This window comes from Peromyscus leucopus, chromosome 5 (assembly GCF_004664715.2).
Source record: "Peromyscus leucopus breed LL Stock chromosome 5, UCI_PerLeu_2.1, whole genome shotgun sequence".
NCBI lineage: Eukaryota > Metazoa > Chordata > Mammalia > Rodentia > Cricetidae > Peromyscus > Peromyscus leucopus.
The window spans coordinates 21,302,608-21,315,510 of record NC_051067.1 but is presented as its reverse complement, the minus strand read 5'-3'; the positions used below and the strand labels follow the sequence as shown (position 1 = coordinate 21,315,510).

Genomic DNA, 12,903 nt, shown 5'->3' with positions numbered 1-12,903 from the left:
CCTTGCCCACAGTCAGGACAAATCTTTGTCACCTGCCAGTCCCACAGCCGCTCAGACCCAACCAAGTAAACACAGAGACTTATATTGCATACAAACTGTATGGCCGTGGCAGGCTTCTTGCTAACTGTTCTTATAGCTTAAATTAGTCCATTTCCATACATCTATACCTTGCCACGTGGCTGGTGGCTTACCGGCATCTTCACATGCTGCTGGTCATGGCGGCGGCTGCAGTGTCTCTCTGCTTCAGCCTTCTGCTTCCCAGCATTCTCCTCTCTCCTTGTCCCACCTACTTCCTGCCTGGCCACTGGCCAACCAGTGTTTTATTTATTGACCAATCAGAGCAATTTGACATATAGACCGTCCCACAGCACACTAGTCCTTGGATGGTACCCACCACCCTTGATTCCCATCCCAAGGTTCTTCTGAGGCCACCCAGCCAAACATTTCATGAAAAGAACTTACACATATGAGACAGATATAGAATATGGAAATACTGTAATAATGTCACAATGAGTTCTTCATGTATGATGAGAGGGGGATGCAGAAAGGGGATTGACCTGTAAGAGGATGGTTAGAGCTAAAGAAAAATGCAAGAAAAGAGGGAATGTGGAAAGAAATTTAAAAACAGTTGCAAGACAAAGAAGAAAGCATATTAGGGAAGGCGAGAAATGGAAGATAATGATCACAAATGAAATATAATGATAACTGAATTCAACAGTATGCAGCAAGGCATAGTATTCCATTACCATTTTCTTTAAAAAGTGAATCTATGTAAAAGTACTTGAACAATAGAATAGTCTATAGTTGACTTATATGAAAATGTTTGTAGCTGGGTGTGGCAGCAACACCGGCACTCCCAGAATATTAGGCAGATGCAGGAGGACAACTGTGAGTTCTAGGCCAGCCTGATACACATAAGCAAGTTCCAGGTTAACTAGGGCTATATAGCCAGACTCTGTCAACAACAACAACAGCAACAACAATAATAATTCAAATCTCTATGAATAAAGGTAAACCTAAAGCTACTCACAGCATTTAGTCCTTAATCAACATCTAAAGTATTAAATAAGTAATAAATAGGAATTTTTCACAGATGTATTTTTCTATATCAAGAATAAGTGTGTGGAATTAAAGAAACACTGGGAAATCTCTGACTCTCTAGTCTTCCAAACAACTTTATCATTCTTCTTCACACATGGCTCATGAATAACATAAGAGAGGAAATCCTAGGCATTTTAAACAAAAAGCCCTACATTAACTCATGGGGAAATGGTTTATAAATCATTCAGAGGTGTTTGAGCTTCTTTACTTTCTGTTCCTTCTGAAGAACTGAAACCACCATGTCATGATTATGTGCTAAGGATCCATTCACCTTTTCCCCATTACAATACAGTTGTCCTTTTGATAATCTGTGTTTCACTGAGAATACACAAGATATAACGATCAAATACAATAGACGAGTGAATGTAACCTGTGCCTAGAGTCTGGCATAGTGGTGTATACCAGTAACTCCAGCAACCAGAAAGTTGAGGCAGGTGGATAAAGAATTCAAAGCCAGAGGGCAACAGCATGAATCCAGGGCCAGCCTGAGCTACATAACAAGATTCTGTTTCAAATGCATAAGTAGATAGATAGATAGATGTGGTACACCAAACATTTACAATTAGCATATCAGTCAGCCATCTGTATCTATCCTTCATCCTCAAATTCAAGCAATATTGGAAAACACAGGGGGGAATTACATCTGTACCATACATGCAAAAACTTTGTTCTTGTCATTATTCCCCCATGCAATATAACATAGCAACTATTTACATCAATTCTACATTGAATAAATTATTAAAAGGGAACTGGGTTGATATACAGGTGAATTAAAGCATACAGGGAGACATGCAAATATTTTATATAAGGATCTTGAATATTTTAGGCTTTTTTGTATCCACGATGAGTCCTGGAACCATCTCCTGTGGAAGGCATAGTATCTGAATCCAGGGAGATACCGACTTGGCCCCCAATTTAACCACTCATTAGTTACTTAATGCTCTTTCATTTCTTTCATCTTTCCTTCTTCCTCTCTCCCTCCTTCTCACTCTTCTTTTATTCAGAAGCATCTTCTGAACATTTCCTATGTGCTAGGGCTGCTAGTTAATTTTTATCGACTTGACATAAACTAGAGGCACCTAGGAAGAAGGAACCTCAATTGAGGAACTACCTCCATTAGATGGCCTGGGGGCATTTTCTTGAATGCTAACTGATGGAGAAGGGCTTAGCCAACTGTGGGTGGTACCACTCCTTTTCATGCAGTCCTGGGTTATATAAAGTAACTGAATGTGAGCTTGAAGGCAAGCCAGTAAACAACATCCCTCCATGGTCCCTGATTCAGTTCCTGCCTCCAGGTTCGTGCCTTGGTTTCCCTTGATGATGAAATGACTTACTATAGCCTGTAAGCCAAATAAACCTTGTCCTCTTCTGAGTTACTTTTGGTCAGTGTTTTAGTCCAGCGATAGGAAGCAAACTGGGGCAGTAGGCTCACAGCAGAAATACATTCTTAGGGGAAGACGAAAAGTTCAAAGAGACTTGCAGTGTAGCACATTACCACAGGGGCAGGTCTATCTAAAACGAGTCAGATATGGGCCATCTGAGTGGATTCTAAGGAAATAGTGGGAGAGCAGGCAGTGAGTGATAGGATGCATAATTTCAGACTAACGTGTGGAGAACTTGTAACACGAATCCTGAATGGACTTTTTAATAATAATAATAAAAAATAACCTGAAACCAGATATTGGGGTAAATGCTGAAAGATCAGAGAGACAGAGGATCAAGCTACTGTCACATCTCACCTCGCCAAATCCACAAATCCTCTGACTGAATGTCTCTGAGTTCTCAGCTGAAAGGGCTCCAGCCAAAAAGGACTTTAATTCACATCTCCTCACACCTTATAAACCTTTCTCCACCCAGCCATCACTTCCTTCCTAGTGCTGGGATTAATCGTGTGTGTGCCTCTCCAAATATTGGTAGCAAAGGCATGAGATCTCAAGTGTTGGGATTAAAGGCATGTGACTCCCAAGTACTGGGATTAAAGGAGGGTGCCATGACTGCCTGGCTCTGTTTCTCTCCTAGACTGAATCAATCTCATGTAATCCAGGGTGGCTTTGAACTCACAGAGATTCCAATGGATCTCTGCCTCCCGAGTGCTAGGATTAAAGGTGTGTGCCACCACTGCCTGGCCTCTGTGTTTAATCTAGTGACTTGTTCTGTTCTCTTATCTTCAGGCAGATTTTTATTAGGGTACACAATCTATCACCACAAGAACTAGCTGACAATTAGAGATCAAGTAGTTAGGGAAATAGTTCAGTACTGGAAGAGGAAAGGAAGAGATAATATCAAGACAAATAGATTATGAAATATTTCAAAGAGACCAAGAAAAAGATGGATCTAACTGCTAGGAAGATATTGGTGGCCTTTTAAAATGACCTTGGTAGAGAGATGAAGTTAGGAAGCAGGAGATGGAATGAAAGAAGAGAACAGGAAGTAAGAAAATGGGAATCTTGGGGTGCTGGAGTTCCATAGGAAGGTCGAGCAAAATTACAGAGACTGTGTTTGAAGTTAGAGAAGCAGCGAGGCCAAGGGTAACAATGACCATGTGAAGGCAAGGGTCCAGTGGAGAGAGACTGGGGATCCCAGAGGGGGGTGAGTATAAAATGAGAGGGAACTGGCAGCTGCAGTACAGAGGAGAGAGCCTTGTAGAGCCTGAGCTGGGAGACCAAAGGGCAGGAAGCCATACTGAGCTCTCCTTTGTACCAAGGAGGCCAGGGTATCCACCTGCTGGAGTTGGGCACTTATTAGACTGAAGAATAGTGACATCAGGGCAGGAAAAAAGATCCTGTGTGATAAGATTCAGAAAGACAAACACAAAGGAGTTTAGGCCATCAGTAGTTTCAGTGGTGGCATCAAACAGGTTCTGATCACACCCCCAGAAAACCCTCTGGCTCGTTTGCTGTGTTTGGTGGAGTGTTACAGTCAAGCAGTACAAATGTTCAAAGGAACCCAAGCTGCTTTGATGGCTACCTCTCCTTCAGCAACAATGGTGCGGAGCTGTCAAAGAGAAGTCCAGTGCAAACATCGTTATTTGTATCAGATGTGACCGAAAGCAAAAGCTGAAGGTTCACATAGTAGGTATTTATGTAGAGAGAAGCGCATCCTACCCCTTAGTGAATGTAGAAGAGGCCCATCGGTTCTGTGAATAAGCCTGGTTTACACTGAAAATATCAATTATAAAACCCAGTCTACCAAACCCGAGCACCCTCTCCCACCATGTCCCACCCTAAGTTGTAAGGGGAAAGATAAAAGAGCTTCCAATTACCTGTTTCGAACTTTATTTGGGCTTCGAGTTGGGAGGGACAGAACAGAGAGGTTATCCTGGAAAAGGTAGGTGCCCTACCCCAAGGCAAATGGGGCAAGAGTGACAGGCTCCAGGAATGGCATCAGGGAGCATAAAAGCTGGCCTCTGTGGTCCTCCAGCACCTTCAGGCTAGAGAGTCCCCTGGGTTGTGGAGACTGTAGCCGCCTGCGCTTGAAAGGAGAGGAAGTGTATTTGGCGGGAGAGGGCACAGTGCTGACTGGGCATCTTGGCTTTAGAGTCTTCCTATTCGCATTAGCCTATCTGTGCCAGTGGCTGAAACAGGGCTGCGGCAGGAGGCGGGGTGTTGGCCAAGAGCACTGACCCTTTGGTCCGGCGCTGGGAGAGGAGTTAGGGGAAGCCCTGGGCACAGACCAGGGCTAACCTGATCTTGCTCCAGTCCACCAATCCTTAACGGATTTTCTTTCTCTCCCTTCACCCTTTTCTCTGCTCTCTTTCTCTCATTCTTTCTCTTCCTCTTTTTTACCCTTTTCCCTCTCTCCCCCACCCTCCCTGCCCCCTTCCCCTCCTCTCCCCTCCCCCTCCCCTCCCCCTTTCTATGTGTGTGAGCCTCCTCCTTTCCTCTCCTCCCCCTCTCCGCCTCTCTCCCTCCCCCTCTCTCCATCTCCTTCTCCTCTCAGCTCGCCGGGCGACCCTGCTCCTGCCTCCCACATTAATGGCGGCTTCTTCGGAGGATGACATAGACCGGCGGCCCATCAGAAGAGTCCGCTCCAAGAGCGACACGCCGTATCTCGCAGAGGCCAGGATCTCCTTTAACCTGGGGGCAGGTAAGGACGCCCCTCGCCTTCGTCTGGGTGTCTAGCACCTGCTTCCTTCCCTCCCTTCCTCCTGGGCCGGATCAGCCCCCGCCCCTCCCTGGTGCCCCCTCCCTGCGCCCTCCTGCCCTGCGGGCGCCCTGCTCTCACACTCGCTCCCTTTGTGTCGCCCGCGTGGGGAAGGCGTATATATGTGTGTATGTGTGTGTATTGCAGAGGTGGGGGAGGGGAGCGCGTAGAGCCTTACACCCAACCAGTGACACCCACGCGGGCTTTCCCCTTCCAGGAAGAAAAGAAAGTGTCAGTGGTAACAATGACCCTAAGAATCACTGGCAGGGAGGGAATGCCGCGCGGCTGTGGGCGGAGGAGATGGCAGGGCTTCCTGGATGAGGCTGTCGCCGGCAGGGATTACTACAGGGTGGAACTTGTTGGTGACATTCAGACGCGGGTGATTTTGTCTGGAGGGTACCACCTCACTGATGCGAGGGAGGGGGCGGGGCTGACTGGGAACAGCGACTGGAAAGCCAAGAGGAAAGCGTGGTATACAGCAAGCAGTTGGGTGGACTCCATGAGTTCCAAGTGGCCCAGATAGAATTAAGTGAAAAGGGAGAGTGGGATGGGAGGGAAAAAAGGAGAAAAGGGGAAAGAGTAAATGAAGGGACCCAGAGATTCAGAGTTACTATGCTTCAGGGGTGTGCCTCGGGCACCCCGGGTCACCTAACAAGAGACACCGGTCTGTCCTTTCCGGCTTCAGCGGAAGAGTTGCTCTCTCCTAAAAAGTTTTCACCACTAACTTCACAGAACACTTCTTCTGAATGGCTCCTAACCCCCCGCCCTCCCTACCTGTATTTCTTCCTCTCCATGCTGCCTTCTCTAGACAAACAGAGTGAGAGCTTTCCCCTTAAGGTTCAATTTCAAAATAAGTTTTAAAAATCAGACAGCACTTATTTAAAAAAAAAAAAAATTTAAGAACTGAATTGGTGTGTCTGTGTGTGTGTACGCGCGTGCGAGGGTGCGTTTTGTGCACACATGTGTGCTGGAGCAAAGAATATGTATGTGATGTCCTGTGGAGGAGAGTTTAGACACAAGACGGCTGCTTGGAGAAAAAAATTCACTGTGTCAGCAGCTTTTTAATGGCTAAAACAATGGGAACTGACTGGGCCAGAGTAACAAAGTATATTTTCTTCTTAGTGATTTGACTCTTCAAACGATGTGTATGTGGTTACTTCCTAAATGGTTGCCCCTGGCTTTGTAATTGGAGGGGAGAGACCTTCGGTGTGGAAGTCTGGTCATTGTGGCATGCTGTGGTAGTTGATAGTGCTCCTCTGGGAATCTCTGCTTGTGCCTTCCAGGTCCAGCACATGTTTCTGAGAGGTCTTCCAAAGAACTGGAAAGTGCTTCTTTTAGGATGAACATTGTTCTCCCAGACTAAAGAATTGTTGGTGTCTTCAACTTAGTAGAAAAGAAAGTGAACTAAAGTACAGTTCATAAAAATTGTTTGCCTTCCTGGTAGTGCTATAACAAAGTAATAGAATAAAGCATTAAAGAAGGATCTCAAGTTCCAGCTACCAATTACACTGAACCCCAGATTCAAACCAATGACTTAATCTTTTATTCTGGTTAAATTGCTCTGGAGTCCAACTGAAAGATTGGTTCAGACATAACTTGTCTTCATCTCATCTAGAAATAAACAGGCCAGACATGGCCCCAGTCCCCACTGTGTCTCCCTAAAGGTACAGAGAACAAGATCAACACCATTTAGTGAAAATGCTGAGGCCTCAGGCAGCCACAGCTCTGTAAGGCAGCCTGAGGAGCTGTCCCGGCTTCCTGGTGCTGAAGTGAAAGATGGGGAGCAGAGACATGGCTGCCTGAAGGACAGCAGTGAGGGGAGCACTCCTGTGATGTCTCTGAGGGAATCCCGGGAAAATATATTCTCCAAAAACATTTCTATTCCTGCCCCCCCCCACACACACACTGCTGCCTGTTTACTGTGTCTAATGTCTACTGCTCCATGCTCAAATGGGACTCCCCCCACCACCACGTTAGACTGCCTGCTCACTCCTGGGGCTTTCTTTATTTTCCAGCTGGTTTCTGGTTGCTTTCTTAACAAAGTAGATGCACTCACAGATGTGCCTTTCTACTGTGTTTAAAAGTAATTGTAACCCCTGATTTAAAGGAAGAGACAAAGCAAACAGCCTTGTTTATCTCCTTAAGCAGGAAGCTGTAATTAAGCTATTAGTGTCGTTATCAGGGCTGCTGAACAGAGGAGCCTGTGCACTCTCAATAAATTGTATAATCTGGGCCTAGCAAGATTTGCCTCTTAACAGCAGTTTATAAGCAACTAGTCCGGCAAGCAGTCCTCTACTGTTTCCTTGTTCCCCCCAAACACAAAGTTATTCTTTGTTACTCCTGAATAAATTCTCATCCTTTTAGAGTACTTCTGGCAAATAGTTGCCTCCCCAAACCCACTCATTATGTATAAGTCCATCTTTAATATTTTACACATTTTGCAATGCTTGAAGAAGATACTTATACACATGTATTCATTTTTCTTGATGATCATGAATTCATTTTGGATACAAACTCCGTCCACTAACCCATATATTTGCTGAATAAAGAGGACTGGATATTTTGAAAACTAATCAAAACTTTAGCATTCTTTCAACTATGCCCTATCCCTGACAGAACTTAAGAACATCATTTTGGAAACAAGTCCAAAGTTGAGTGTAAGATATACTTCTTCACCTACACCCTCACAAGAATTAGATAAGAGTAAGAAAGCATGGATCTTTCACAACTATGTGGAAATACCAACTTCAGTTGTGTCTAGACTGAGAGAGAATAGAAATTTTCTGAGCCATGTCTTTTATTTAACCCAAATAGCCCTTCCTGGGTTTTAACTACTGTTCAACATTTCAAAGTTACAAGTATTGATAGATGGATGCTTGCTGAAGATAATGTCAATGCTAAAGAAATTGAAGGCAATGTATCACTGTAGGGCATTCAGACACCAGGTCTTATTTTGGACAATGGGGGTGGAGGGTTACTTATTTCCCCTAAGAAGTTCAAATTGTTGAAAGGATATTGTGTAACAGGGGAGAGGGTTTGCACTGCCAGTAGCAGTAATGAACATCACTAAGCTTTAGCTTGAGAGAATTTATCTTCTTGCCTTATGAAATAATTTACTCACTGAATTGAAGAGGCAGGTACCTTCCTTATGCGCTCTCCACTTACCTGTATATTATATGATATAGAATATTTGGTATGTAAGTGACACTAAAACTGAAGTTCTATATAATTATGCACTGAAGTGAATGAAGGTGTTATGTGATTGAAAATAATTGATGTATGTATAAAATATCTTAAAGAGATGTCAAGTACAAAATTCTAGCTTCCTTCTGGTTAATTTTAGACCATCTAACCCACTCCCCCATATAATATGTGACACATAAGAAGACGTGTGTGTGTGTGTGTGTGTGTGTGTGTGTGTGTGTGTGTTACACACATACATGCATATGTACAGGTGCATGTGAAGAGGCCAGAGGACACTGAGTGACCTCATCACTCTCCACCTTAGTCCTTCAAGATAGGCTTAGTGGATCTAGGCTTGTAACCACCTAGATCCAAGATCATCTAACCACTCCCCACCCCTCATAGCTTTGGTCTTACAAGTGAACATGCAACCATGCTTCTTATCTTGGTACTAATATGAACCCAGGTCTGCATGTTTATGCACAATTATCTCTTTCTCTCCGGCCCCAGGAGGGGAGCTCTTCGTTGACACTTCAGAATTGCTTTTTATCTCTGGAAACTTTAAATGAATAGCATGGTCAACCTCAGCATGTTTATGTCCTTCACAGGACCAGGCTCTACTTTTGTTCTTGATCATACTTGATCATACTGAGGGATAGATGTTTCTGACTTCCACTGGTCTCTTCCAATCTTTCGGGTCCATGGAATAAAAGGAGTCATAACTGGCTTGAGTTTGGATACCTTAAGAATGGATGGGTCAGCTACATCCAAGACTTGTAACCTCTTCTTCACAATTAAAGTTGAATACTATGCAAGATGTATGTTTTCCTCTTATCTTTTTAGATAACTAGGGAAGGTAAATCTATGCACAGACAAGTCACACCTTCAATATAAAGTTTTGAAATCCACAGGCATTTTCCTGGCCATGAACTACAAAACATCTTTCTTTTCTCCATGGACACATAGGCTGTCAGAAACAAATGAGCTACAGGTTATAATACAGCAGTTGTATATCAATGCAGTTTTAAAGGTATCTTTTATTACTAAAGCAGACTGTTTTTCAGAGTGGCCTGTAGAGTTACTCTTTGCTAATCATCTGTAGAATCTCTGATGCTAAAGTAGCTGGAATGTGACTATAGACATGGGGACTGTGGTGTGTGTGTGTGTGTGTGTGTGTGTGTGTGTGTGTGTGTGTGTGTGTGTTTTGAATAAAGCCTCAGTATCTCTGCATTTCAACTAACCAAATTACATGTTAGTTTAATATTAAAATTGTGGTTTACTCAAAGGTACAGGAAGAGCTTTATTACTCCCTATTACTCATACATTTCTCCCATATGCCACCTAGGCCCTTTATTCATACTGACTTAGTGATATTCATTCCATTAAGAATATTAACTGAGCAGTTAACTATGAATCAGAGACTTTTCAGACACTGTTAAACCTCAATGATGAAAAGAAATAAATAGTATCTTACTCTCTTGAATTTTAGGTTCTAAAATGGATTTTGAACAATAATATACAGTATAATGTCCCTTATCCAATGCTTGGAATCATAAGTTTTTCAGATTTGCAGATTCTGGACAAGTGTATGCTTTTATTAGTTGAACTCTGAAAAATAGAAAATCAAAAATCCACTCCTGCCCCCAAATCAATCATGCTCAAAAAACAAAACAAAAAAAAAAAATTGGGCTCTGAAGCTTTTGGGTTGAGGATTTTTTTCATATTAACAACATTTGATATATAATCTATGAGGACATCTCATGGCATTTCATAAATTAATGCATGTAAAGGACAAAGTGAATAAAGCAGTCCAAGAGTTGACTCACATGGAAGAAGAAGGGTAGACTGTAAGACTGACAGTGGGGAGAAGAAGGGACTTCATTCAAGTTCTTTAATTCAGGTAGAAGAATAAGCAATATGGAGTAGGGAAGAGAGCTTAGAAAAGGCCTCAAGCTAGAATATTCCAGGCATACAAAGGAGCCCAATGTGGCTAGAGAGGACTGAATGAGGGAGATGAATAAGAGAAGAGATTCTAGAAGGAATGGGATCTGGTCATACACAATGAGGAAGTAGGAAAGCCAGTTTGGAGGCTATGGTAACAGAGAAAAGGTGAGTTGCCAGCATGGTGCAGTCAACCCTGCAGACTCCACTTAGAGCTGCTTGTCTGCTCAATGGGCTTCTTTGATGGATTAATGTGCAGTGTGAGGAGAGAAGAGCCTGAGGTGTTTCAGAGGCTTGACCTGAGTAGTGAGGATGGAAGGGCCTGCTGGGGTTAACAGAATGGCAGAGTTCCAAGAAAGAATTGCCAAGTGTGAGGTGCTTGCTAAACATCTAAGTGGAGATATCAAACAAACAACTACACAAGTGTCTAATTCAAATGAGGTTATGCACAGAAGTCAATAGTTATAACCATATACAGAGCATGTACTAGAGAGACAGCATTTACTAACTTGGCTGTATTGAGGACTTTATAGGCATTGCCCATTCATGTCTCACAATGACTCTAGGAGACTGGCATTATTCCTGTGTGTACATGCAAACTAGGTCATAGAGAAGTTATAATGTAGTGAATGCACTACAGCCAAGAAGAACTGGAATTTAGATCATGAGATACAGCATCAAACTCTATGTTCTGAAAGGTCGTGATTAATCCCAAAGAGTAAACTAGCATCACCAACTCTTTCCAGAGGTCACTTTTTTTTTTTTTTGTTTTGTTTTGTTTTGTTTTTCAAGACAGGATTTCTCTGTGTCACTTTGCACCTTTCCTGAAACTCACTCTGTAGCCCAGGCTGGCCTCGAACTCACAGAGATCTGCCTGTCTCTGCCTCCTGAGTGCTGGGATTAAGGGCGTTCGCCGCCGCCGCCGCCACCACCACCCGGCTCAGAGGTCACATTTAAAGCTGAATATAGCTGAAGGACATAAAGAAATGGAGATAGGAGCATATCCTAAATCAGCATTATAAGACAGAACTGTACCTGAGACTCATTGTAAGAAATGAACTTCATCTCACCCTGTTGGACTCACACATATACTTATAACTGTTAAGTATACTCGGATGCTTTCTGTATGGTTCTAGCCTATCCCTCCTGCTCTGTGCCATTCTAATATATTTTAATTATAAAACAACTGGTTACAATCCATTCAAATGACTTTACAACTCACAATTTGATAAATATTACTTAATTGTTGGCTTCCTGTGGGATTTTTCTGAATTTGGAATATTTGCAAAGAAATAGCACTTGATTCTTCTGAATGGTTGAGAGTGAGGTAAATTTGCTTCTCTTACTCAGACAGAATCAAGGGAATAGAGAAAAAGGACTATGAAGTCAGGACTGGTGTAGCCCTCAGGTACAACAGGTACAGGCGTGGGGGGGGCGGGGCAAGGGAGGAGATACTTTTAGAAGCCCACAGAGACAATGTAATTTCTTTTAAAGTTGAAAACAGCAATGAACAAGCAAGCCCATAAAATGTATTTGTCATTATACCATCAATACATAAGATATAGTTTATGAGCCCGACAAGAGTGGAAATATGGACAGTGAGGGGGCCTTCTTCATTGATGAAGGACAGAATCTGGAGACTTCCTGGGTTCTGCTTCCCACTCGGCCACCAGCTGTGCCATCTTTTGTGAGGCATCTCATTTTCCCTCCTTCAGTCCTCTGGGTTCTCTGTAAAATAGAATTGATGGAGGTTTGTTTTGAAGACCCAATAATTTAATGAATGTGAAACCCAGAATAATGCTGGGCACACCGTGAGTGTTTGTTATCACAAGTGGAGAAGGAGCGCTCTCCTGCTTCTCTCTTCTGCTGCGTCTCCTGTCCATCTTTCTAAGGTACTCCTGCCTCCCAACCATTACTTCCACCACCATCAGCACCAGTACCACCACAACCATCCCCCCCACCACACACCCCCCACCACACATCTGTAATCCCAGAATTTCTCCAACCATATGGAAAGCAGAGACAGGAGAATCCTGGCAAGTTCATGGGCAACTTAGCCTGAATATACAGTGGCAAATAGAGACCTTGTCTCAACCAAGGTGGAAGGCAATGATGACACCCATGGTTATCCTCTGACATTTTACACACACACACACACACACACACACACACACACACACACACACACGAGAGAGAGAGAGAGAGAGAGAGAGAGAGAGAGAGAGAGAGAGAGAGAGAGAGAGAGAGAGGAGAAATTTTCTAAAAAGCATAACATCTTAATTTTGGGTAGTTGAGGGGAGTGTCTTCTCTTTGGTGGACACGAGGTTCTGTGATGATTTACAGAATTGCTGTTGCCCAAAGCCCAAACCCCTGCATATGATCTGCATCATATTCTGAACCTATCTAACAGTCTGCCTAATTGTCTTTGTCCCTGTGAGAACCAAGATTGAGAGTGCTTTCCCATAGTAAATTGCCAAATGATGGACAGAAGCACATGTGGTCCGGGAGACTGGGACAGCTTTCATTTTCTACCTC

At 43.4% G+C, this 12,903-nt stretch overlaps 1 protein-coding gene across 9 annotated transcripts in view; it reads left to right on the top strand.

Moving 5' to 3' along the window:
- Nucleotides 1–12,903, top strand: part of Phactr1 (phosphatase and actin regulator 1) — a 482,351-nt gene that overhangs the window by 22,893 nt on the left and 446,555 nt on the right. For all 9 annotated transcript variants that reach the window (XM_028867741.2, XM_028867747.2, XM_028867750.2 and 6 more), the window contains exon 3: nucleotides 5,041–5,187. In XM_028867741.2, the coding sequence (XP_028723574.1) occupies nucleotides 5,041–5,187 (147 nt within the window). The remainder of the gene's footprint in view (nucleotides 1–5,040; nucleotides 5,188–12,903) is intronic.